This window comes from Olea europaea, chromosome 9 (assembly GCF_002742605.1).
Source record: "Olea europaea var. sylvestris chromosome 9, O_europaea_v1, whole genome shotgun sequence".
NCBI lineage: Eukaryota > Viridiplantae > Streptophyta > Magnoliopsida > Lamiales > Oleaceae > Olea > Olea europaea.
The window spans coordinates 9,150,942-9,177,242 of NC_036245.1; the positions used below are offsets into that span (position 1 = coordinate 9,150,942).

The 26,301-nt window shown below is 34.2% G+C and overlaps 6 protein-coding genes across 7 annotated transcripts in view; 2 read left to right on the forward strand and 4 right to left on the reverse strand.

Moving 5' to 3' along the window:
• The window catches only part of LOC111400053, a 2,921-nt gene extending 1,361 nt beyond the window's left edge, over window positions 1-1,560 (reverse strand). The window contains exons 1-2 of the mRNA XM_023027509.1: window positions 1,330-1,560; window positions 593-1,138 (exon numbers count right to left, since the gene is read on the reverse strand). Coding sequence (XP_022883277.1) covers window positions 593-1,138; window positions 1,330-1,522 — 739 coding nt within the window. The 5' untranslated portion in view covers window positions 1,523-1,560. The remainder of the gene's footprint in view (window positions 1-592; window positions 1,139-1,329) is intronic.
• Window positions 1,561-4,612: 3,052 nt separating this feature from the next.
• Window positions 4,613-6,777, reverse strand: LOC111399911. The gene is made up of 3 exons (XM_023027394.1): window positions 6,238-6,777; window positions 5,195-5,218; window positions 4,613-4,708 (listed from the first exon to the last, which is right to left on the reverse strand). The coding sequence occupies exons 1-3, from the start codon at window positions 6,775-6,777 to the stop codon at window positions 4,613-4,615; spliced, it is 660 nt and encodes a 219-aa protein (XP_022883162.1).
• A 200-nt stretch (window positions 6,778-6,977) lies between these two features.
• LOC111399912 (zinc finger MYM-type protein 1-like) lies at window positions 6,978-8,528 on the reverse strand. The gene is made up of 3 exons (XM_023027395.1): window positions 8,195-8,528; window positions 7,302-8,125; window positions 6,978-7,208 (listed from the first exon to the last, which is right to left on the reverse strand). Exons 1-3 carry the CDS (start codon window positions 8,526-8,528, stop codon window positions 6,978-6,980), a joined length of 1,389 nt encoding a protein of 462 aa, XP_022883163.1.
• A 6,513-nt stretch (window positions 8,529-15,041) lies between these two features.
• Window positions 15,042-16,166, forward strand: LOC111399585 (calmodulin-7-like). Its single transcript, XM_023026983.1, has 2 exons — window positions 15,042-15,347; window positions 15,524-16,166. Exons 1-2 carry the CDS (start codon window positions 15,272-15,274, stop codon window positions 15,895-15,897), a joined length of 450 nt encoding a protein of 149 aa, XP_022882751.1. The 5' UTR covers window positions 15,042-15,271; the 3' UTR covers window positions 15,898-16,166.
• Window positions 16,167-19,223: 3,057 nt separating this feature from the next.
• Window positions 19,224-21,769, forward strand: LOC111399587 (probable aquaporin SIP2-1). 2 transcript variants are annotated; one of them, XM_023026985.1, is made up of 3 exons: window positions 19,224-19,677; window positions 21,020-21,280; window positions 21,374-21,769. In XM_023026985.1, the coding sequence occupies exons 1-3, from the start codon at window positions 19,381-19,383 to the stop codon at window positions 21,551-21,553; spliced, it is 738 nt and encodes a 245-aa protein (XP_022882753.1). In that variant the 5' UTR covers window positions 19,224-19,380; the 3' UTR covers window positions 21,554-21,769. The 2 variants fall into 2 exon arrangements, with proteins under 2 accessions (XP_022882753.1, XP_022882754.1); XM_023026986.1 differs by having other exon boundaries at window positions 21,020-21,284; window positions 21,374-21,672.
• A 239-nt stretch (window positions 21,770-22,008) lies between these two features.
• Window positions 22,009-24,339, reverse strand: LOC111399586 (magnesium-protoporphyrin IX monomethyl ester [oxidative] cyclase, chloroplastic-like). The gene is made up of 5 exons (XM_023026984.1): window positions 23,813-24,339; window positions 23,173-23,237; window positions 22,751-23,078; window positions 22,536-22,634; window positions 22,009-22,394 (listed from the first exon to the last, which is right to left on the reverse strand). The coding sequence occupies exons 1-5, from the start codon at window positions 24,278-24,280 to the stop codon at window positions 22,131-22,133; spliced, it is 1,224 nt and encodes a 407-aa protein (XP_022882752.1). The 5' UTR covers window positions 24,281-24,339; the 3' UTR covers window positions 22,009-22,130.
• Window positions 24,340-26,301: the final 1,962 nt, after the last annotated feature.

The window sequence follows — 26,301 nt, forward strand, 5'->3', positions numbered from 1 at the left end:
TAAAAGCATCTCAATTAAAGGAGATCGTTTCACCATTATTTATCGAGATTCAAAAATAATAATTCTCATCTAAAAATTTCTTTCCTTTTTAGCTATCCAGACCGTAGATTTTGATAGAAATTGATGAAATGTGAAACTCAAAATTTAATAAAAGTTTTGTATCATATAAAATGTACAGTTAAAATTAAATTTTTAAAAATTAAAGCCAAACCCGGACTTGATATCGTGTTTTCTTACAGTATACAAATATCTTTTCTTCAAGTCTCATCGTTATAGTTAACAAAAAGTTCGAGTATATATCAACATATTTTAATGGTAGATCAAGGAAAAAGAGTAATAACTTTTTTTATGTTTTTGTACTGGATAAGGGCGGTGTAACTTATAATTACATCGTCCACGCCAAACAGGATATTATTGCTTGCTTGATTATCAAGAACATGTACTTATGAAATTCCAATTCTATGGAATTTTCTTAATTTGTTGAACCTTAATTAATATTAATGTTAATTATCAGACTTTAATTTTGGCAAAAACTAGGTTATAGAAGAAAGAAAAGCAATGAAAAAACTGGAAAAGAGGAAAAGAGACTGACCATTATTCTGTAATTTGGAGAAGCTACTCAGGGTCAGAGGTGAACGAGTGAACTCGTCTAGCACGCAGACTGGACTCAGCTCCTCGGCTTTCGTGTCCAAAGAATGTTGTTCATTTCCGCCACCAACACCGCCTCCACCCTGTGGCGGCTGAAGATGTTTATCAGAAGATTGCACCCTCCTGATTATCTCTTTCAGCGCTTCCAAGTCCTCATTGCATTTGTCCAAGGCTTGTAGTATTCTTTTCCTCTTCTCTGCGATGGGATCTTCGTTTAATGCAGGCTTTTTAATCAAAATTTCCTCCAATCCCATCAGCCGCGCCACCAAAGAAGACGGTGTTTTCCGATTTACTGAAGAGCTTCCGGCATTTGATCGTCGAATCTCCGGTGAAAGTGTGGGACTTCTTGGTATAATATTGCTCGATAATCCCTTGGAATCGAGAATTTGGCTTTCACTGTGTAATCTTCTAATATCTTCTTTGATAGAAGGAGAAGCTTTTGTAGCATTTCTTGGAGTAGATAATGCAACTTTTTCTTGTTGTTTCCTCCCTGAAAATGGGATTGGATTTCGTTTCAGTTCCTCGAATTCTTCAAAATTACGCACAAAAGAGCTAAGAAATTAAAAAGAGAGAAAAAAAGTATTTTTTCCACATTACTCTAAATTCAATTCTTCAAGTGATGCTCTGCATCAAAATTATAAGTGAAAGTAAAATAAGCGGAAAAGTACAGGTGATTCTAACCAAAAGTAAGGAGCTTATTCCGGTTTTGGGACTTAAAAATGAGTTGAATAATGCCGGACATGCAACAAATGGCTTTTGCATGGTGGGTTTCCGCCGGCGGCGGGTTGACCGGGTTTTCCCGGCAAGACGACGAGAGTGAACTTTCCTGTCCTTTCAGCATTTGGTGCAAGGAATTTTCCTGTCTATTCACCATTTGGTGTAAAGCATTTCTTAGAAAGGCAGGGCGAGAGAGGGCCGTCTTCCAGTAAAAGAAATATGTAACCGTTGGATTTGTGATTGAATGATGAAAAATAAAAAAGGACCAAAAAGTAAACGATTAAATATATTCCCATCAAAATTTTTGTTAACTACACCAAAATAAATATCTCTAAATTTTTCTTATTTTCACATTTATATTCTCAACTTTTTCATTTTTTTAATTTTTATCATCAACACTCTATTAATTTTCATTTCTTGTCTATAGAGATGATTTTCGTCCAAAATATTCGTTTTGAGGGCCAAAAAAATATACTTATCTTTCATATTTTTAAAAATCGAAATAAAAACCAATACAAAAGATAAAAATAAAATAGTTGTCCATCTTTTCAAGGGACATCACTAGAATATTTGGATGAAAATCGTGATTTATAGACAAAATATGTTAATTAATAAAGTTAAAAATGACAATACGATAAGAAAAAGGTTGAGGACATTAAAGCAAAGAAGAGAAAATATTGGAAAACTTTCTTTTAATTAAAGTATGGTGCAGATTTATAAAATTGTTGATTGAATATAATTAGGCCATCTCCAACTTTGTACCAAAATTTACACCATTTTGCACTAAACTAAAATTCATCTTCAACCGTTACACCAGATGAACAATATTTTATTCATTATTTCAATTTTTAACAATATATTTATTTATTTTATAACTATATAAATTACTAAATCATAACTACATTAAATTAACTAATATATTGAATTATTATTGATTACTAAATCATTCGCATGTTTTATATATTATTTTAAATTTACGAAAATAATTATTAAATTAAAAAATTCTTAAATATTATTGATTATAATATTAAAAATAATAAACTTTAATAATATAATTAATTATTATTATTATTAATATCATAGAACGAAAATGACACAAATACTGTTAACCGTTATATTGAAAAATGAAAGAGAATGACAAAACTGATATTGCACTATTTGGTGCAAAAAATGGTGAAATGACTAACACTGTTCATGTTGCACCATTTTGCACCAAAATGGTGTAATAGTTGGAAGGACCTTTACACCAAATTTTAGTGTAATTTGGTGCAAAAGGGTGCCCATTGATACCCTAAGGAGGTATTCAAAGATATTATATTTAATAAATGACAATTACATAAGCCGTTACTACTTTTTACTAATGTTAAGAAACGCCCAACAATTTCTAACAAGATAAATTCAAGGGGTGTCTTTCTATTTGCATTGCCTTTTTAGAATAAAAGGATAATAGATCCTTTTATTTATTTATAGTCGAGTTATAATTTCAATATGCAAGATAAGTATATTACTATTAAAAGATAATAAAAACTATGCAATAGAATAGAACGGTGTATTTAGCTTATGAAATCGATCAAGATTAAGCCTCGTTTAGTAATATACTTATCATCTGGGGCACTCGTGTCCCACACTTTCAACATTATAGAGCGGTATCCCCACGACATGACAAAGACGTCTATTTCACCCTTGTGTTAAGTTAATTTTGAGAAGCTATCTTGTAAAAGTGGTTTTTATGGTGAAAATGCGGTTAAAAGGTAGGGAAAAACAATGAGAAATGTTAAAATAATTTGTTTTTAAAAAAATATTTAGGATTTTTTTCCTTAATAAATCAATTTTAAACAAGGACTTTATCATTAAATGACTACAAAGCACACACATTATGTTTGATCAAAGAGAAATTGTCAAAAAAGAGCAACATTTATGCCCTATTTGGTGGTGATTAAAATTAATTTTTTTAGTAGATTTTGATATTATATATTTGAAATGTGTCGTTAAAGAGTCGTGGAACCCATGAATTGGTTAATATTGATTATTTGACTTTGATTTAAGTTAAAAATCTTATTTATATTAATAACAAACTAGTGTAATTTCAACTTTCACAATTTGGTTTCTCGAATAAAGGAAATCTTTTTGAAGAAACCTACCCTTTAGCTTGATATCACGTCCATGGCACACGGACATTGAACATCTAGCTAGACTTTTCCATTAGGTGAATATAAAGTTAAAAAAATAAAAAGGTAATGAGTGCACAAATAAAAAGTTGAGGACATTAGTGACACACTTAAGAAAAGTTGGGAACCTTCAAGTTGACCATTAAATGGTCAAATTTTGAATAAAATGATCATTTTCCTTGGTTTGATTTAAAACAAACAAGTGAAAAAATAATAAAAATAGACAGTAGAAGATATTGGGAATGAATAAAATTCTAAAATTGTGAAAAGTTGTTAGCTAGAAGATACAACTCTTAAAAGTTGTGACTGAAGAGACTTCATTTGACTATATTGGTTCATTGAACTTAATACTTCCAATTTTTAAATGTGGGATGAACACTTTCATTTTCTTACCAATTAAAGTTCTAACGATTCTAAGTGTAAGTGGTTTACTTTGACATTAATTTCTTATTCGCTTGAAATTATTTTTGAGAAAATAAATATACTATATTAATTTTCTCACGGAGTAAAATACGATTGACTAAAGAAATCTTCTATATGTGTAATAGGATCCACTCAAGTAATTTGTCAAACCAAGTTAACTAACGAATGTTCTGATGATCCTCTATATGAATGAAAATTATTGCAACAAACTATGAAGACGCTAATAGAGCAATCAAGTGGAAAGCTATTGCATCAAGAAAGGTACCGTGTAAGTTTGAACCTTCATAGAGATATTATATTGTGTTTACTTAGCTAATTAATGAAAGCGATATCTTGAACTGGTTTGTCTTTAGTGTAAACTAGTAAATAGTACTAAACAACTCTTAGATTTCATAAGTGTTTTAAAGAATTCATGCCCTAAAATATTCTCATAGAAATTACCTCACTTCACACTCACATAAGTGATAATCTATCATGAGTATTCTACGCTACTCCACTTGATTTTGTGAGATATGTGAGTAGGTAAAAGTTAAACTTGACCTCACAGCTCCACAAAAAGCACTTTTCTATGATAGGAGTGTGCAGGGTTTAACTACAGATTGCTTCATTTAATCTTCATAAATAGTTGTTTTATTGATAAAAAAATATTGGGATCTTCAGTGAGCAAGATTAGGTTTCATTGAAAAGACTCTTACATAATAGGCTTCAATCTCATTCATTGGATATGCAGTGTACTTGATTTCTTGGTAAATCTTTAATAAACAAACTCATTTATCTCAATCTTACATAATCGATGGAGATAACACCATTTGAAATCAATTGCTTAATGTTATTGCATCTTTAACGAATGTGTCAAGACTTACTATAATACATTTTAATTTTTGCTTATACAATTGTCGATTGATTATCACTATACATACATTTAATTGCAATTACCAGCTTAGGCTAACACGGAGTATCCTTTAAGAAGTTATGAAGGGACTTTGCTTTATTTCTAGCTTTATCTATAACTATGAACTCACATTTCATTGTAAATCGAGCTATACACGTTTGTTTTAAGGGCTTTCAAGACACGACTACACCACCAATGATAAAAATTTAATCACTTGTGAATCTTGAATCATTTATAGCTGGTATTCAAATCATTGTATCATTCTAATACAAATGTATATCATGCGTAATGTAATCCATATCTTAAGGTGAAATCAATGCCTTTCAATGTTCATTGCATGGCTTACTTGTAAATCTACCAAGATCGTTGACTGTAAAAGTAATATCCAAATGCTTAAAGTTCATAATATTGCCTATAATTCAAGAATACTCCAACTGAGACACGGGTTCCCTTTATTCTTAGACAAATGTAAGCTTAAATATATTGGAGTTTTTGTTGTTTCTTACATGTTGCTTGCTTTGGGAGAGTATCTGTAACGTCCCAAATTTTAATTATGTTCTCATATGGACTAAAAATTAATGTTAATCATTTAGAAAATAAAATACTCCATGTCCAATTTTGTCACACTAAGGTCCAAAAGTTGAAGTGATACACGCAACTCATTTATTTGAATAAATGATTATTTTTTTACATGTAGAATTTAACGTAAGTTATTTGGGTCAAATATTTAAGTATTTTAAAAGTTGATAAAAGATATATCGATATTATATTCATTTTGTAGCTCGTGTTAAACAATATAAATTGGCTCAAGAAGAAATAATTTTGGACTAGTCATATTCGAGTTATTTTGATAGAAATAAAAGTATTCTAAATTCTATATTTTATTAATATAAAAATATAATAATAATAATATATAGTATAAAATAATAAATTGAAACATCAATTTGAAAACCACAAATCATTCATTATTTTTATATAATAATTCATTTAATTGGCATTTGTAACTCCCTCACTCAACCGTTCATGACTGATTTGAAACCTCCATCGTCATTGATTTGAAATTTAATTAACCTATTAAATTTCTTTTAGACAGTTTTGATAAACACACAACTGATACCAATATATATATATATATATATATATATATATATATATATATATGATTAGAGTCGGAGCCAGGATTTATGTTCCGTGCGGGCATCATTTTTCGACGCCGAACGTCAAGATTTTGGTCATAGATTTAATGATGATAAAAAAATAAAACAATATTACAACAACACTAAAAACGACATAATTTATATATTAAACTTGTTCCTTGCGAGTTTTCATATTTTGATATCGTCGTACAATAATTTCATTATCGAGCTTCAAAAATATATCTCTCTCTACATAAACAATAATGTTATTATTCATCCACTGATCACCCATCCGATTGCGCAATCTATTCTTCACGATGCTCATTGCAGAAAAAACTCTCTCCATAGTAACGGTAGTAACCGGTAAAATCAACGCTAAAGTCGAAAGTCTGTAAACCAATGGATATACCTTATCTTTTTTTGTCAAAACTAACTTCTCCGCAAGTTCACCAAGGCCATTCAACCCTTCAAACTCTTTGTTAGAACGCATGTTAAAAATATAAGTCTCAAGTTGATCGCTAATTACAATATCATCTACTGCAGAGAAATCTAATGGATAAAACTTAGCAAGTTTAATCAAGATTTTCTTGTCAAAAGAAGAAAATGAATCTTGTAGGCATAAACAAGCTACACAAAGGAGTAACTCTGTATTTACCTCCGAGAAACGATCATTCAATTCTTGAAATTGTAAATCGATGACAGAGTAAAACAAATCTACTCGATAATGATGTAAATTTGTAATTTCTTGAGAATAACGCTGAGGGCGACCACGAATTGCAAGGCGTACAAACATATCATCCACGTTGGGTACGTGAATATAATGTTGTTGACAAAAAGAACATACTTTTTACAAAAAGGAGTCTCACCCTTCGTTTCTCATTATTTGGAGTCGTCGTTTGCACAATCTCACCAATTGCATTGCATTCACAATATCTTGATCTTTTCTTTGCAATGCCTTTGACAGTTCATTTGAAATTCCCAACACACTTCTCATCAATGTAGATTAAATACAAGATCAAATCTTTGTATCAACTCCAATAAATTTGTTGCATTAGATCTTTGATCACAAGAACAAGATTCATCTTCAATAATCATTGCAAGTACATCTAAAATAGAAGAGAACATGGCCAGCAAGCTGATCAAAGAATTATAATGTGAACTCCACCGTGTATCACCAGAGAGCTGAAGGGTCGTTTCTTGATTAAGTCCCCGTCCACTTAAAATCTCACATTTTTCCAATGTCTCAACAATAAAGTCTAATTATTTTTCTCGAAGAAGATCACATCGTTTGGAAGATGCTCCAACAATATTTATTACGTTCCCAACCACACCAAAGAAGTTAGTAATAGGGATGTCCTTCTTTGCCACAGCCACAAGCGCAAGTTGGAGTTGATGATCAAAACAGTAAATGTAAAAGGCACATGGACTCTCATTCAAAATGAGTGTTTTCAGACCATTAAACTTACATTGCATATTATTTGCTCCATCATAACCTTGTCCTCTCAATCTAGACATACTCAAGTTATATTTAGAAAATACCTTATTAATTGCAGCCTTAAGTGATAGAGCCATGGTACTTGTAACATGTTCAATCCCTATAAAGCGTTCATTGACATGCCCAAAATTGTCTACATAACGTAAAACAATAGACATTTGCTCCTTCATTGACACATCACAAGATTCATCAACTAGAATAGAAAATAGCGAGTCGCCAACATCTTTGATAATAAAATCGATCGTTTCAATAGCACAAGCATTTACTATATCCTTTTGAACATCAGGTGATGTCAATTTGCAATTGTGAGGAGCATTTCCCAATGTGACGGCATTGATAACTTCATTATGAGCAGCCAAAAATTGCAATTGCACTAAGAAGTTACCTGAATTGAGAGAATCCTCAGATTCATCATGACCTCGAAATGAGTGCCCTTGTCGCAAAAGAACTCGAACACAATCAATGGATGCATTAAGGCGTGTAACATATGCATTTCTTGCTTGTTCTGACTGTTTGTAGAAAACTGATTCAATGTGTTGCTCTTGATTCATCAACACTTCACATTTAATGCGAGCTTGATTGTGTGCACTATCATGAAGTCCAACATGAGTATGAAGCCTTTTTTTATCTTTCCAATATGTAAAACCTTCGCCAACAAAAGACTCACCTCAACCTTGCTTTTCAGAACTTGTTCTGAAAAGATAACAATACAAACAATAAGCAGCATCCTTCTCTACACTATACTCCAACCAACTACCGAACTCTTTAAACCACGAAGGATTGAATCGTCTAATTGTTACTCCAAATTGTCGTTTTGGAAAGTCATGATCTTGGGGCTGACAAGGACCCTTTAATATATATGCTCTTCGAACTTCATCTCGGATGTTAGCACTGTAATCTAAAATGGGTATCCTTAGACCAGGACCAGTTGGAAGTTTTGTGACATCAAACTCCACATCATTCGATAACCCCTCATCAACATCCACATTATTCGATACCCCCTCATCAACACTATCTACGTTCCTTTTTCGTTGAAAATATCTATTCATTTGATATTTGGATTTAAACATTTGATATCCAATTATTACTTGAAGTGAGTGAGAATAATTCATAATAACAAAAGGATCATAAATCCACAATTTCACAATTTCAATTCACAAGTGCAATTCACATTTCACAATCCAATTCACAATTTCACATTATCAATCCAATTTCACAATATCAATTTACCTTCCAAATCGCAAATTCACAATGCAATTTATACAATTTCACAATCTAATTCACAATTTCACACTATCAATCCAATTTCACAATATCAATTCACCTTCCAAATCGCAAATTCACAATGCAATTTATACTATTTCACAATCTACTTCACAATTCACAATTTCACACTATCAATCCAATTTCACAATATCAATTCACCTTCCACATCACAAATTCACAATGCAATTTATACTATTTCACAATCTAATTCACAATTTCACACTATCAATCCAATTTCACAACATAAATTCACATACCAAGTTTTCCTTGTGTAACAGAGTGACTGAGTGAGAATGACTGAATCAATGAGAATCTACAAAATCGAAGAAATGAAAATTAGGCAGCAGCAGCCATAAATTAAAATTAATCTTTGTATCTCGTAAACTCGCACCGACAGACGGCTCATGGCAGTGCAGTTGGAATTTGGAAGAACATCTAAATTCGAAATTAATTACCTTCTTTACAGGCGGCAGCTGGTGTGGACCGTGTAGTGGCGCCTGGCAGACGGCGGTTCAATTGCGGCCTAATCTAGGAGATGCACTTCAGTTTCGACCTAATCTAGACGACAAGGGTGGAGCTTACACTTACAGGGAACTAAGGGAAGAAGATTAAAGCCCCTAATCCAGGGGATGCTGGCCACCGGTGACCGGTGTAGGGGTGGAGATGGGCGGAGCTTCGAGTTTGAGAAAGCAGGCAAGAGACGAGTATGGAGAGAGAGACGCGATTAACGGATTAAGGGTTTGGCTTGATTTTGATTTCAAATGGGTTAAGAATGATGGGTCTGGGTCACTGGGTCCGGGTCGATAAACGTAAACGGGTTATGGGCTGTGATTACTTGAGTTGGGCTTCCATTTGGATTGTTACTTGTTAACTAGGATTTCAAAAAATATATATATATATTTGGGCCTAATGGAGTCCAAAAGTTCAGTGCGGGCAGATGGACCTAATGGGGCTCCACCCCTGTATATGAGAGAGAAACTTTTCTTTATCCACATAGAACGTTGGTATTTCACGTCTACATCCACTCATACTTTTGAAAAGGAATAGCATTTTATTTCACAAGTCATTTTCAAAATTTCTTTGATGTCATTTGAGGTATGTGCAATTGGTAAATTTTTAATTTTGTAATATTTTATAGATTTTGACATGAAATACTCTAAGGCCATCGAGTCGATTTTTATGTTAAATCTTACAGGATTGACCGTTAGGTCGAATATGTTAAATCCTATGGAATTGACCTTTTGGTCGGATATGTAAATTCTACAGGATATAAAAATATTATGAAATTCCTTGAGCTATTGGATGTTGGACCTATTTGCTCTAAATCTAAGAAATGTCTGTATGCTATGTCATTTTATATTTATATCATGTTAATAAGAATATGCACGTATTTCTTATTGTGTGCTTTTCAAAAATCTAACTCTTACTAAATTTTTAGATTAGAACGGGTCGTCAAGTAAAAGTTTCTAAAAATGATAATTGCAATTTATATTTGAAAAAAAAAAATCCTTACGTTAAATTTTATGCACGTTATTTAATAGTTTTTCTTTTGTGATCAAACAATTCACGTTCCATGTTAAACTTAAATTTATGGGTTTTTCTTGTGTTCGAACATTTGATATTTTATGTTAAATTCGAAATGATAGTTTGAAATCGTAGTACCTTAAAATTTTATTTGATGAGAAAACTTTTCACTTAAGTTATTGGTTTATAATCATCGACTTATCGAAAAATTTTAAATTTTGAACAAAAAGTAAATTTTGCTTAATTTATGAAATGGGGATTTTTGGTAACACTTCAAGCCCATTTTATTTATATCTATAAAAAGAATGAAATAGATTTCGAACGCTACAGTATCTACCCTTTTACACTTCATGACTTCCTTTTGCGTTTCCCTGTTTCAAACTCAAGAATTTTGTTTTATAAGAGACTTAAGTGGAATCTTGCCCTATTGGTATTAGGTAGAAGTAGAATATCAATCTGTAAGACCTCAAATGAACTCAACTTTGTGTTTTGTACTCAAAACTTGGAGCAAAATGTAGAGTATATTGAACAATTGCATTTGAATCTTGTTTTTCCATTCTCTAATAGGTTTTTTTTGGTGTAATTTTTCTAGTAGAAAAGTAGGCAGTTTATAGAGTGTGGTCCTTCGAACAGCCTAATATGTCTCTTCACGAACAGTGGTGACTATTCAAACAACTTTCTAAACGAACAAAATTTTTTATTACTGTCGATTACATGTCACAAATGTTGACCACAAGTCTTAAACGTCTAAAAAAATACTCGTGGAAAAATTCAATGGTTTGAAACTTTAAATCGATAAAAACCTGTTTCCTTGCGAGGCAAGAGACAAGTGAGGCTGGCCCCACAATTTTTTTAAATACATGTGGAGCCCACCCCAACACAATGAGAGACCTATATGGCCCCTATGAAAATAAAATCAGTACATGCATGTTTTTTTAAATTTAAATAAATGTTCTCCAAAAAAGATAAGGACCGTACTACACGTACATAATCATTTACATAATCGTTTACACCCCACTTACATCATCAAGGTGGGGACACGGCTCGGCATTATTAAATACACGCGGGGTCCGCGTGTTTGTGAGGGGGGGGACACGCTTCGATAACCCCCTCGGTACATATGATTTTATCCAAAAGATAATATGCAAAACTCTGACCACACCCATGCACGTGCATGTGTGTTTCGAACTCAATGTCCTGTGCCTTTTAGGCCCAAATAGAAAGGTCAAACAATGATCTTATAAACCAAACATTTTTCCCACTAGCTTTCTTGTGTGGGACAAATGTTAACCAAATTCAATCAAAATCTCTACTTCAAATTTCAAGTTAATGATTTTGAATCCAAATTTTCATTGTGTCGCAGAAATCTCTCAATAGATCTTGATTCCGGGCTCAGAAAACAATCAAACGAATATCGATTTACCTCGATTCAACCCAAGACTTTCGCCTTCACTTTGGACAGCCCTCGTTCTCTCAATCCCCACAAAGGAGAAGGGTGGTGGTATTAGCAATCCACAAAGACATTGAGAGGAAGAAGAAGATATCACAATGGTTAAATCTCACTCACAACCTCACATGACTTCCCTCTCTTCTTTCAACTCTCCTCTCCCTTGCTACAACACACACACGCGCGCGCACACCAAAACAGCTGGGAGATAGATACATGTATATAGGTTAGTTTAGGTCACCAAATATGGGTCAAGAGATCTCTAAGTGGGCTGCCATATAACCTAAACTAATGGGCCAATTTTCAACTCCATATTAATCACTAAATGGTTCAACTAACCAAAGAATCGTCCAACCCCAACCCGAGCCATCAAAAGGTGTAGTTCGTTCCCGAGTCGAGCCAAGTCCATGGTGTCAATAAATAATTCGATAACTATTTTAAATTACTGTCAGAATTATAGGGTATAAAAAAAAACCCAACACATTGAATACTCAATCATTATCGACAAATAAATATATTATGTTAATTATCTCATGGAGCATAACATAAATATACTTGATTATGTTAATTTTGATGTTTGAATATCGCAAAATTTTGAGCTCGAAGTTGCCCAAAAACCATTTTCAACAACTTGAACATTCAAAGCTTTACTTAAACTTTGACCTTTTAGTCAACACGGTAAAAATTCCATAAACACTAAAGAGACGATGCCACTTTGAGCCATTGGTAGCCATTCGTCTTGTCTATACAAAAGTAACATGACTTTGAAGCGGGTCAGATCATGCCCCGGCTCCGCCCTTCCAACATTTTTTTACAAGTCCACCCCACTCCAGTCATATATGCACGGGGTCCGGGTTCAAACTTTTCCCGTTTATAGCCCATATTTGATTCGGGCAATACCCAATTTCCATGAGAATTGGCCCATTTGGAACAGAAAAACCGAATCTGCAATAAAATTTAAACCAAACCTACGTGGCACAACACAGTAGGTCAACGTCAAGAATACCGCGTAAGAAACGCGTACTACTGTTTGCCTTTCCCTCGTGGGACACACAAATCCATTCATGAAAAGCGGACCAATAATAATATTTTAATATCTTCACTATTTACCATTAGCTATTTACATTTCTAACCCTGATGCAGAAGAAAAAGAAAAATTCTACTTGTACATAATTATTGCACATAATGGTGTCCATAATGTGATGTGGCAATCATTCGATTGTTGATGTGCAAGTGTGAGATTTGAATTAAAGATTGGATCCAATGCCACGTGTAATTATGGACACCATTATGTAAATAATTATGTACTTGTAGCACTCTCCGAAGAAAAAAGGGGCAGAAAATAATTCGGAGCACGAATCAAACGATGAAAATGTTTTTCTATATGAAAAGAGCATGAATTGTTTAGCAAATTATGGTTTAGCATTTGTATAAATTTACTTAACAAGAAATTCAATTGAGACATTTCAAAAATTATTTTGAAATTGAATTAATTCGTTTCTATGAAAATAAAATGGTGAAGTTCTAGATTTTAAAACCATGGATATGTTAAATAGTTCAATCAAATTGAATGGACTAATCTATTTTCAATAGTTTTAAAGAGAAATACTTATGCTTATATCAAGTGTCCCAAATTATCAAGCTCAACTATATCATTTTTCTTTTTCAAAAATAAGAAAAAACTAAGACGAGACTTGCAAGAACAGGCTCTTTCGAAACTTGAATAAAGTTTGGGTTGAGCTAGACTCATAAATTTAGCCGATCCAATTCATTTTATGTCTCTACTTTAATATGCTTATCAAATGAACGATATTATTTATACTCAGCAATCATCGTAATCATCCTAAGTGGTAATTTGTTATTTGAAATATTAGGTTATGTAATACTATTGTCTCAAAGAACAAGTTAATACTTTAAATTAAGTTGTTACATGGAATTATTAGTTGTAATTGATACAGTTTAAAATTCAATTAAAATCAATTTTTTGACTGTTATTTTATTATTTCAGTCGTCATTTTTCAATTCTTTTCTCATAGATAGGACTCGCTTTATCTTTAACGATCAAAAAGTAATTAGAAAAATTCCTACCAAACAAGCACTTAACAAAAACAAAAACAAAAAAAAAAAAAATGAGAATGGGAAAGACTCCAGTCCTATATGCACGGGGTCCGGGTTCAAACTTTTCCCGTTTATAGCCCATATTTGATTCGGGCAATACCCAATTTCCATGAGAATTGGCTAACCTACGTGGCACAACACAGTAGGTCAACGTCAAGAATACCGCGTAAGAAACGCGTACTACTGTTTGCCTTTCCCTCGTGGGACACACAAATCCATTCATGAAAAGCGGACCAATAATAATATTTTAATATCTTCACTATTTACTATTAGCTATTTACATTTCTAACCCTGATGCAGAAAATAATTCGGAGCACGAATCAAACGATGAAAATGTTTTTCTATATGAAAAGAGCATGAATTGTTTAGCATTTGTATAAATTTACTTAACAAGAAATTCAATCGAGACATTTCAAAAATTATTTTGAAATTGAATTAATTCGTTTCTATGAAAACAAAATGGTGAATTTCTAGATTTTTAAACCATGGATATGTTAAATAGTTCAATCAAATTGAATGAACTAATCTATTTTCAATAATTTCAAAGAGAAATACTTACGCTTAAATTAGGTGTCCCAAATTATCAAGCTCAACTATATCATTTTTTTTTAAATAAGAAAAAAATAAAACGAGACTTGCAAGAATAGGCTCTTTTGAAATTTGAATAAAGTTTGGGTTGAGCTAGATTTAGACGATCCAATTCATTTTACGTCTCTACTTTAATATGCTTATCAAATGAACGATATTATTTATAGTCAGCAATTATCGTAATCATCCTAAGTGATAATTTGTTATTTGAGATATTAGGTTATGTAATACTATTGTCTCAAAGAACAAGTTAATACTTTAAATTAAGTTGTTACATGGAATTATTAGTCGTAATTATAAATAGCATGTTTGATACAGTTTAAAATTCAATTAAAATTAATTTTTTGACCGTTATTTTATTATTTCAGTCATCATTTTTCAATTCTTTTCTCATAGATAGGATCCGCTTTATCTCTAACGATCAAAAAGTAATTAAAAAAAATCCTACCAATCAAGCACTTAAAAAAAAAAAAAAAAAAAAAAAAAAAAAAAAAGAAAAGGAAAAAAAAAAAAAGAATGGGAAAGATAAGGGAAGGGAAGGGCAAAGCAGGGAATTCGGGGACAAAAAATAGATAAACCAATCATGCCCCGTACAAAACGTCACACGTTACAGACATTGCAAAGACAAACGTTTTGATTATTCTTTTGATTACTGTAATTGAATGACAGAAATTACCTAAAAAATTTATCATTTTTCCTTTCTTCTTTGAAAAATCTCTTTGGATCCCTCTTCTCATCCTCCATATATATTCCTTTTAGCTCTGCCAGGCTGCCTACTTTTGTCGAGAGCCCATCTCATTTCTTCGAAGGAATTAAGAAAAATTGTTCGGAGTCGAAATAAGAGAAGAAATGGTAGATCAGTTGACAGATGATCAGATCTCTGAGTTCAAGGAGGCCTTTAGCCTTTTTGACAAAGACGGCGATGGTTCGGTTCTTTTTCTTTTTCTTTTTTTTTTTTAATCTTCCTGTTGTTATTTCGCAATTATATTTAGATTTTGATTATGGGTTTTTGTTTCTTTATCAGATCTGTTTCAATTTACAGTCGAAATTTTTAGAGAAAGAGAGCATTGTTTGCTAATCTTTGATCTATATAATGTTCAGGATGCATCACAACCAAGGAGCTGGGTACTGTAATGAGATCCTTAGGGCAGAATCCGACCGAAGCTGAGCTTCAAGACATGATAAACGAGGTTGATGCCGATGGTAATGGAACCATTGATTTCCCCGAGTTTTTGAACCTTATGGCCAGGAAAATGAAGGATACCGATTCTGAGGAGGAGCTTAAAGAGGCTTTCCGTGTTTTTGACAAGGATCAGAATGGTTTCATTTCTGCTGCTGAGCTGCGCCATGTGATGACTAATCTTGGCGAGAAGCTGACTGATGAGGAAGTAGACGAGATGATTAGGGAAGCTGATGTTGATGGCGATGGACAAATCAATTACGAAGAGTTTGTCAAGGTGATGATGGCAAAGTAATATCCCTGTCTAGTAAATCTTATGAATAAAAATAAGAACAAAACTGAAGAAAAAAAAATGATAAATAGGGTCGAGTACGTACTTGTTTCTGTTTTCATTATTTTATGTTATGGTTTTTAGTTCAAACTTCTGTTGTAATGTTGGTGGAAAATCCTTTTTATTGCTTATGTAATATTTCTTTCTCACGATGGTCGCAACTCTTCCATTTGTCAATTCGTTAAACGCATGGACTGATCGAACAAAGTTGTTAAGCTAGTCCTGTCGGATTACTCCTTTTATCTTTCATTATTATGTTATATTACCAGCATCAAATGGTTGTTAGTTGAAACATTAATTTGCCCGTGTTTAACTGCATATTTCCTGGAAAAGCTATGGATTTGTTTTGCGAGTTTTGCCTGATATATAAGGATTTCATTTATTGTAAAGCATTGGGTACAGAAGAAACAGGTCCAGTTATTCAGAACCGCCCATCTCATATAAATGTGACTATGCACATTTACACATGATTCTTTTGTCAATGTCCATCTATTTCCTTAATCATCTTGTAGGTTACTAGGAATTCCTAAAATCTTTTCAGTTTTTTCTTTCTTGCATCTATTCTCTTTTCTTTGTTTCTACCAGACCTTTTGCCGGTCCAACTTCCGTCTTATGTGTGACCGAACTCACTCCCGTCTCAGTCGACAAAGTTAGTTCAGTTGGCCGATCTGGGTCATTTCCCCATTTTGGGGCCAATGGATATGGTAATTTGGGTGCATCACCAGATATCCCGTGCTTCTAGTCAATCATCTTGAACTGGGGTGTTTGTCTGGTAGACATTTAGGGCAGTAGTTGATTCAGAAATTCCTCCTGTTTTGAACTTTGGCTTGAGAGTGTTCCAGTGTAAAGCCTGTGATTTCAAAACCACGAGAGAACAAACCTGAAATCAGATAGCATATTTGACAAAGCTTTATATCTAGTGTGAGTCTTGTCAAATTCCAACGAGATTCATTCGTCTACAAGTTTCTGTAAGACATCATATACACGTACCAGAAATCTTCGGCAAATTATGGTCAGGTTGAACCGGTTAATTCCCACCAAAATCTATAATGTAGACAAGATTAAAGGCTGCATAGTATAATGTGTTTATCATATGATTGTGATACTCACTAACCAAAGTTTCAACCCCTTCGTTTCATCGCATAGAGCAATTCCCCGATTACAAAGAACAGAAGGCTTCCTGTGGTAGGAAAAACATGATCTTTGTATCGACAATGGTGTTCAAAGGTAGTGATACAGTGTTTTCATTCATTTTTTATGATCATACGAGCAAATAAAAATCAAATGGACACGAAATTAGTTAAAACAACACAAATCCATTTAAAATCGACTATATGCCATTTTAGAGAGTGGGCTCTCGATTTCACTTCAAAACTTGTCAATCATATTTTTAAACATAATAGAAGTTGAATAAGTTAAATAAGTCAAGGTACTGAGTTTTGCTATCTGATCTAGATGAATTTAATAAAATTTGAGTTTACTTGGTACCTAGTTTTGTACAATTACTCGAGACATGCTTGTTGGTCATTATAGTGTGAACTGTGCATCAATCTTGTGTTCAAAGATAGTGAAAACGTGTCTCCATTCATTTTTATGATCATAGGGGAGAATATAAAGTTAAACGGACATGAAATTAGTTTTACATGCCATTTTAGAGCACCGGCTCTCATGTTCTCATTTCAAAGCTCGTCCATTATATTTTTAAACATAGTAGAAGATTAGAAGACTTATATAAAAATGAGCTAATTTTTTAAGTATCTTATCTTATAATTGAAATATAATGTAATTTCGGTTATTTACCTTCTTTCATAGTGAAGTCTAATGCAGTTGAGTCAAATAACAATAATGTTGGTTATTATCGCATAACCTTTGTATTGACATAGTGTCCATATGTAGTGAAAATTTGCATCCGTTTATTTTCATGTGGATATGAATGAACATAACATGAAATGAACATGTTAAAACGACATCTAACTGTTTAAAATAGCAGCATGCTGTTTTGGGTCACGGGTCTCAGCTTTACTCCTAACATAGTAAAAACTTGTCTTCCTTTATTTTCACGTGGATACATGGGAACATAATGCGAAACATAAATGAAATTAATTGAAATGACACCTAGTCCTTTAAAAGGGTAGCATGTTGTTTTGTTGTTTCTACCATGAACTACCATGGAATGTGAGTGGGAATTTATGATTGGAGAATTTGATAAATGTTAGTTTTAAATTAGACATTTCAAGTGAAAGGATATTTAAGATTTTGAACATATAATAAAATAAGGCTAATTATATTCACAACACAGATTTTATTTCTTACACTACATTTTGATTGTATTTAAGATACTTTATCTTTATTCATTACAACATTTATATCTCTAGAGATTTTTCATGTCATTTTTATCCTCAAACTTTTCACTAGTTAATATATTTTGTATTTTATAACAATTTTATGTCCAAAAATCCATTGAAATGGCCTAAAAAATATATTATTTTTCCATCATATTTTTAAATGAATAAACAAATAATGCAAAAAAAAAAATAGTGTGTATATATATATATATTTTCCCCCCCATTTTAAAGTATGAAACAAAATACTTTGATATAAGTTATCATCAAAGGCAAGACATATTAATTAATGAAATTTTGAAGATAAGAATTCTATGAGAAAAATTAAGAAAATAATTGCTACAACGAGCAAAAATTGAGAAACTTAACTACAATTAAAATTTGATATAACAAATAAAATTTCTAGTGTCAATATAATCACCCACAAAATAGATTAGACAATATTTGACCAAAAACTATCGAGTGAAGATCTTTTAATTAAATATTATTATTGACTAGGTTTTTTAATCAAAAAATTTACTTTAAAATATTTTGTATCTGAATGGTTTTAAGACTAGCACACGTGGATGAAACGAGCCTATACTGAGGAGATAATCGATGGGGCGGATTCACAATAATCAAGTAAGCGGATGAAGTGCCCCCCGGGGCATAACCCAGTGGTGCAAAGGACAGGAGTGAGGTTATCTCACGCCTTGCTGACAGCCGCAGTGTGGGGGTTTGATTCCCAAGACATAGAATTGGATTCCTTGTAGGCGCAGTGTATAGACAGCTCTTGTTCCCTGACCTGTTGGGACACATCCTGAGATTTACTTCCCTCATAAAGCTCTAGGGGCGGGGCGGGGCGGGGCCGGACGGTGGAGGTCCTCAAGATTGTGGTTCAACCTTTTTTTTAAGTAAGCGGATGAAGTGATTGAAATAAAGATGGCAAGATTGCTAATATTAAAATTCACCAATAAAACCCGACAAACATGGTGTGGACTGTTTACTTTCGATCAACAGGAAAAGTAGGAACACGAAGGTTCCCAGAAGGCAATAGCTCCATTCAGATTTTTGTGTATAAAATAAGTTCGCCTCTCTGTGGGAGAGAGAGCACCCAGGACCAACCATGGCTGCCGTAGGAGGAAGGCTGCTGCTAGTGTCGGATTTCTTTATGTCGTTCATGTGGGTTTGGTCTAGCGTGCTTATCAAGATTTTTGTGTATAAAATATTGGGCTATGGCACCCATGATTTGAAGGGTGAAATTCTGAGGTATGGAATCTCCCTTGTCAACATGTTCTTCTTTGCATACTTGGCCAAAGCCACCAAGGGTGGGGCCTACAACCCCCTCACCATCTTGTCCTCCGCCATCTCTGGGGATTTCAGCAATTTCCTCTTCACTGTCGGGGCCAGAATTCCTATCCAGGTTCGCTGAGTGCAAATGTTTTAACTCTTGTTTCTCTAATTATTATGCTATTTTTCGTTTTAGGAAACATTGTGGCTCGATAAATTTGGCGATTGATGCGTGTAATTATGTGCATAAATTGACGTTTTGTTTGGTGTGACATTGAATTAGAGAAATTCGATGATGATTCTTCTCTTTATTTTCAGGAATGCTTGCTTTTGGGTTGCTCGTAAATTCCGATTAGGGCATGCAATAAATCTCTGAGTTTAAGCCAAAAATTTCTATTTCTTTTTTGGAAAGTGAATTGATCTAATATCTAAAACCTTATACAGTGTAGGTAGGTAAAAGTAATTTTATTACTGAAAGAGCTTAAGAAATTTAGGGATTTGACCTTGAAAGAAGATTATTCTCAGTTAATGTTAGTTAAGCTAAATCTTGTGGTAAAAAAAAAGTCTCATTGCCATATATTCAAGACTCATTCTCAGTTAATAATTTATGAAAACTGATGTGTGTTTTGTTGATTGATTTGTACGAACTAAAGATTGCAATATGATTAAGAGGTCTAACTTACAATACTGTACTTGTGGAAGAAGTGGGACAGTGGAGATATCTTGTTAGTTTGGCAAATTCTTTGCTGATAATTCTGTAGAACCGAGCTCCACGTACAGGACTTTCTAATTCTGTATCTACATGTAGGACTTTCTTATTCGAGGTTTCTAATTTGGAATTGTTCTCAACTAGTCGAATTCTTTTCACCACATAGTTTTTGTACCATTATCTTCTTATTTAGCCCCGTTTGATGGGCTTTTCTTCAAAAGTCTTTTATCTATATACTCATTTTCATCCACACATTCACACAATAAAATATTATGTACGTAAACTCAAAACTTTTCCTTACTTTTTAACTATACATTCTCCAAAAATTCGCTATTCAAAGCATTATTTTTCCCAAGTAATGGCCATCAATCAGGGGCTTAGAGAACATCCCTTTTCCCGTGTTGTCACTGCTGCAGTGCTTCTAGTTTCTTTCTCTCTCAGAGAGGTTATGAAGAGTAGTAATTTTCAAAACTCATAGTTTATTCATAATCGTCTGATAGTCATCTGGAAATAAAAGACTCGTCATGCTTTTTAAATGACTTCTGGAAGTTGAGTTAAAGATGATTGCCCCGTTTGTTTTCCATTAAAATGAAAAATATGATCGTTATCCATCACATCAAGGCACCAAATTTGAATTTCTATCTCTGTGGGGCCCATAACGACTATATTTTTCATTTTCATTTTTGCAAAAATAAGAAACAAATGCCCCCTTAGTTTTTTTACCGGCGCATACCCTTATTTTTGTTCTTCCATCTCTCTTTTAAAGGTCTTGGGGTCTATTTATGGAGTTAGGTTCATTCTCGCGGCATTTCCTGAAATAGGACGTGGGCCACGTCTGAATGTTGACATAGCTCGAGGTGCATTGACTGAAGGTCTTTTGACATTTGGGATTGTGATTATATCCCAAGGGCTCTCGAGAAAAATTCCCGGAAGTTTCTTCATGAAGACTTGGATCTCCAGCGTCTCAAAGCTCACTCTTCACATTCTCGGCTCTGATCTGACTGGAGGATGCATGAATCCAGCCTCTTTAAGTACTTAATAATCATTCTATGCATAATCTATGTTTACTGCCGAATTTTGTTGGATGCACACTGAGTAAAATTTTAATTGCATCTCCCAGGTAATGGGGTGGGCTTTTGCACACGGAGAACATATAAGCAAGGAGCATTTAATTGTGTACTGGCTTGCTCCTATGGAGGCAACTTTGGCAGCAGTGTGGGCATTTAGACTGATAGTTCGGCCCAAGAAAGACGAGACACTAAAGGCGAAGTCCGTAAAATCAGATTGTAAGAACAGTTGATCATTGTGTGTACATAGAATTTGTAGGAATATTGATGCAGTTAACTTGTAAAATTTGCTTGCAGAATGATATATACATTGCTGATTTGGGTTCAAGGCAATTTTATTTCCATTAATCTCTCTCCCTCTAACTCACAGCGCACGCGCGCAAGGGCTGTATAATTACGTGGAGGGCTTGGGATGAATGATTTTATCGATTTCAGAAATTCTGGGTTCATTACACGTCTTCAAAATATTGCTCTTTTCACAGAATTTGTCAAAAATCTGACTTTTTGCAATTATACATTGAAACCTGCTCCCTGTCCCGGGTTGGGGACATGTGGCGCCCCCCTATTGGAGGGGCGCCTGCCCCTGGCTGGCTCCCCTCCAATAGGGGGGGCACCACTGTCTTTCTCCCTGTCCCCAACCCGGGACAGGGAGAATTATTCTTATACATTCTAGCATTGCAGAAAGTGGTAGGAGGATGTTCTCATTGCATAACAGATGTTTTCCTCGGTATCATCAAAGTGTCCTTGTAATTACGATAAACACTTTACTCTGTAAAATTGAGATTTGAATACAGGTTTGGACAGAATAAATCAGTAAACGAGTTGTGGTTCAAACTCTGCAAAGTCGACAGAACCAGATTCGATGGGTTTCATGAGATAAGCAGCCAATATCTCAGAAGCCAGAGCTGATATTAGTGGAATCCTCTTCAAGTTCTTCACCAAAGGAATGTCTTGGCTCTGTCCCACTGCAATCAGTTGCTCGTTGATCTTGACCATCTGATCCAATTTCCTCTTGAATTCCGGGTTCTCAACATCCGGCACAGCTGGGAAAATTCTAGCTGTTGTGCGGTTTGTCTGCAAGAAAACCAAAAACGAGTTTTAGCAAGAACTCAAATCTTCGAGGGAGTTGATCGAGAAGTGCTCAGAACCAGAAGAAAACGAGCCCGCTAGTATGGCAGTTGAGAATGCAGGAGATAATTAAGGACAATCCCTCACCTCAATAATGACATGCATGTCAAATTCTTTAGTGTTCAGCCCAATGCCTTCATAGAAAGCTGTTCTTTGGCAGTCATTAAGGTACATTGTCACATAAACCTGCAATATGTTGTCAAGATTAGAGAAAGGATCACAGATCAAGGACAAAAAAGATCTATTTTGTCCAAGTAACGAGCAATAGGATTTGAACAAAGAAAATGTCAAGACATAATTACCGAGAGGCAGAAGAAACGTGCCCACAATTTCGCCTTCCAGTCATTCAGGAACTGCGGCTGCGCTTTCATCAAAGCTGAGAAGAAATCACCATGGCGATTCTCGTCCTGACACCAGTTCTCAAAGTACTTGAAAATTGGATAGCATTGGTAATCTGGGTTCTCCTTGAGATGTCTGTATATCGTTATGTATCTCCAGTATCCAATCTTCTCCGACAGATAAGTTGCGTAGAATATGAACTTGGGCTTGAAAAATGTGTATTTTCTTGCCTTGGTAAGGAATCCCAAGTCCAGTGCCAAATTGAAGTCGGATAAACCCTTGTTCAAGAACCTGCAAGAATTAAAAAGACTTTCTCCCAACTCGTAAACTTGTAGTGAAGAAGTTTAATTCAGAGAGAGCTAAAGAGAGAAAAACACGAGCATACCCCGCATGGCGAGCTTCATCCCTAGACATAAGAGAGAAAATCTCAGCTACGACAGGGTTGGTTTTCTGCAGAAGCAATTTCCATACAAGTTAATCAAGACAAAGTTTAATAAAGCAGTTTCCTAACTACTTGCTGCAGCAAATTATGAAATTCCTGATAATGTAATCGAAAAACAACAATGCAATTATAAGCAACACTTGACGAAGAGCAGAAACTTAGACAAGGGGGGACATGCTCAACATCTCACTGTTGGTTTCGTAAAGAGCAAAAGAAAAGAAATTGCCATGAGGACTTTAGCAATTAACACTAAACCACTAAGATGGTCATTGCAAAAGGAAATAAGAATAGATCATTTAAAACAAGTTTCCCACATTGGAAAATGATTAACTTCGAAGTTGAAACTATCAAAATATGTAAATATCAATTTTCATCAGTAACTTATATACTTATAAGTAAACTTACATAAGTAGTTCTAGCCTCAAGTTCAAAATGCTGATAAAAACAATATTGGAGGTCCAATTTCAAATTTATCGACGAAATTAGCCCCAAATTCAGCAAAAGAACTAAATTATAAGAACCCATAAATTATATCAAGAATTAAAAGGAAAAGAGTGAAATGAAAAGAAGAAAAACATCACACCTTGAGCCTTCTCCCAAGTTCCTTGTAGAGAAGGAACCCAGAAAACTCAGCAGTGCAGGACCTTTCCAAGAACTCTACAAAAATCTGTCTCAAGGGATCTTCCATTTTATCAGCAGCCTCCTTGAACTCTTTGTTCCTCACAAAGTGAGTTTGGTTGAAATCAGTTTTGAATTCCTGCAACAAAGCCTCAAACTCAGACATGTTCAGATTCTTGTTGATTTCTGTGTTAAAAAGCTGCTCCATTTCATCAAAATCCGTGGTGTAGAATCTTGGAGTCAGCAGGGTTTCATTTATTTCCTTTTTGCCAGCCTTCTTCTTCTTGGTTATAGTTGCTGCCTGGGATTGGGTGGTGGATGATGACATTGTGATGGTAAAAAATCTGGTGCTTGGCAATCGGGAGTACCCGATTCTAGGAATGGTGGAGCTGAATTTGGATATGGGTTTGACTAAGGCCATTTCTGCTGTCATTTTGAGGCAAGTTTTGCTGCAGAAAAATGAAACTAACCTGGAGTTTGAGGGAGAGATAAGATATGGGGCTATATGTAATTTAAATGAAAGTGACTGAATCTAATCTCATCCAAGGAAATCTATGAAACAAACTGTAACTTGACACGTGGCGTGATGCAATTGGCCTTCATGATTGCTGGGTTGGTTTAGTGTTTCTAGTGTCATGTTGAAGCCATTCTTAAGAAGCGGTGTCAAAGTAAGGAGATGTGATTTGTTGTTCAATTTTATCGTTCAAATGGCTATTCATCCAAGGAGTTATTGATATTTTATCAATTTGATTGGTTAGTGGTGAAGTTAATGAGTGTAAATTTGAGATAATATATTAATTATTGATGAAAAGTCAATAATTCATTGGATGGACAGCTGTCTAGACAATAAAATTAAACAGCAAATCTCAACTCCAAAATAGATCGAAATGGAATTAATCCACATAGGCCAAAACAAGTAAATAAATAAATAAGAGCAACAACTCTCTTGAACCCTTAGGGCTGTTTAGGCTTGCTTTGGTTGAGCCTCGCAAAAAATTGGTGAACTGGACTTGACCAAGCCCATCAAATCATTTGACACCACTCATCAATGGTGAATTCTTGGGGCCTATATTTCTCCACACCAGTTGTTGACAAATGTTTCTATTTTTCTGGGCATTTCATCATGGAATATTAATCTAACTCTTAGTTTTAAAGATCACATTTCACAAATAACAAATTCATTAAAATATTTCAAAAATAAGATGATAAATAAATTTATTAAATATTAAAATATAATATAATATAATATACATTAATTATTTCCACCCATGCCACCTTACCCACCCATCCTATCACCCCACTATACCACCTTCTCTCCACCTCTCCACCGGAGATGACCATCGTCTCCGGCTATCGCTCCGACAACTCCAAAAATTAAAACCGTCTTCTATCTCCACAGAAGCTCTCTCTATTCTCTCTCTATCTCTCTCTCTACACATTTTTAGACACAAAAAACTTTACAGATGGTGGTGGTGGTGAGGTGGCGCTGTGTAAAAAATAAATCTGTATGGTGGCAGAGATAATGCATTAGAGGTAATGAAGTTGCACTGCAGTTAATCTATTTGGTTATAGTGGCAATGTTTTGAGTACTGTGTTATAATCGATGAATTTTGTGATTAACTGTGTTATATGTAACCAGATTAATAGTTTGTGATCATATCTGTGTTATCTGTGACTAACTGTGATCAAATCGTCTATGACCAAGTCATTGTGTTATTGACACGTGTTGTCTGTGACTAATTGTGACCAAATTTGTATTAAATGTGACTTTGTTACCGTGGAAATATGTGATCAAGTCCCAATCGATCACAGTTAATACATAATTAGTCACAACTTCCACAATAAACACATATTTGACTTTAAAGAGTCCCCATAAATAAATCTTCACACACCATAGCCCAATACCACAATCCACCACCAATCACTACCACTTTCACCTCCAACTTTACTACATTTATTGACCACCTTTGTTACTGTGACTAATTGTGACCAATTTTTATCTTAAATGTAACTATTTGTGACCATATCAGTCCAATTTGGGATTATATGTAACCAAGTCACACATAGTCGCAGTTCTTATAGATCTGATCACATACAATCACAATGAAAATAGACTTGATCATACTCGATTTTCGTCATCACTACCACCACTCCCAACAACGACAATCAAATGCGCACCACTATCACTTTCAACAATCCTAACCACCACCATTGGCATCACCTTACCACTGCCATTATGCAAAAGATCTAACAATAGATATGTCACATACAACCTTAAATATATCACCACCAGCAAAGTACTACCTATGCCACAAGAACCGCCGTCGCCATCGTCACCACCACTTGTAGCTCAATCCACAACCACAAACAACCCACCACCATCACCTCTACATCAAATCCAAAACCATCATCACCACAACCTCAATGTATGCCCCTCGTAAAACAAGATTAGAA

Excerpts from the sequence above, each read along its gene's own strand:
- LOC111399911 (XM_023027394.1), bottom strand. The coding sequence starts at position 6,777 with ATGTTTGTACGCCTTGCAATTCGTGGTCGCCCTCAGCGTTATTCTCAA. Across the intron at positions 5,219-6,237 it reads ATAATAACATTATTGTTTAT|TCAACGATCTTGGTAGATTT; the intron begins GTAGAGAGAGAT and ends TTACTTTTACAG. Across the intron at positions 4,709-5,194 it reads CGATCTTGGTAGATTTACAA|ATTTACCAAGAAATCAAGTA; the intron begins GTAAGCCATGCA and ends TGTTTATTAAAG.
- LOC111399912 (XM_023027395.1), bottom strand. The coding sequence starts at position 8,528 with ATGAATAGATATTTTCAACGAAAAAGGAACGTAGATAGTGTTGATGAG. Across the intron at positions 8,126-8,194 it reads AGAGAAGGATGCTGCTTATT|GTTTTACATATTGGAAAGAT; the intron begins GTTTGTATTGTT and ends TTGTTGGCGAAG. Across the intron at positions 7,209-7,301 it reads TCTTTGGTGTGGTTGGGAAC|ATTTTAAGTGGACGGGGACT; the intron begins GTAATAAATATT and ends GAAAAATGTGAG.
- LOC111399585 (XM_023026983.1), top strand. The coding sequence starts at position 15,272 with ATGGTAGATCAGTTGACAGATGATCAGATCTCTGAGTTCAAGGAGGCC. Across the intron at positions 15,348-15,523 it reads TTTTGACAAAGACGGCGATG|GATGCATCACAACCAAGGAG; the intron begins GTTCGGTTCTTT and ends TATAATGTTCAG.
- LOC111399587 (XM_023026985.1), top strand. The coding sequence starts at position 19,381 with ATGGCTGCCGTAGGAGGAAGGCTGCTGCTAGTGTCGGATTTCTTTATG. Across the intron at positions 19,678-21,019 it reads GGGCCAGAATTCCTATCCAG|GTCTTGGGGTCTATTTATGG; the intron begins GTTCGCTGAGTG and ends TCTCTTTTAAAG. Across the intron at positions 21,281-21,373 it reads GATGCATGAATCCAGCCTCT|GTAATGGGGTGGGCTTTTGC; the intron begins TTAAGTACTTAA and ends TGCATCTCCCAG.
- LOC111399586 (XM_023026984.1), bottom strand. The coding sequence starts at position 24,280 with ATGACAGCAGAAATGGCCTTAGTCAAACCCATATCCAAATTCAGCTCC. Across the intron at positions 22,635-22,750 it reads CACGTTTCTTCTGCCTCTCG|GTTTATGTGACAATGTACCT; the intron begins GTAATTATGTCT and ends AACATATTGCAG. Across the intron at positions 22,395-22,535 it reads ACATGCATGTCATTATTGAG|ACAAACCGCACAACAGCTAG; the intron begins GTGAGGGATTGT and ends GTTTTCTTGCAG.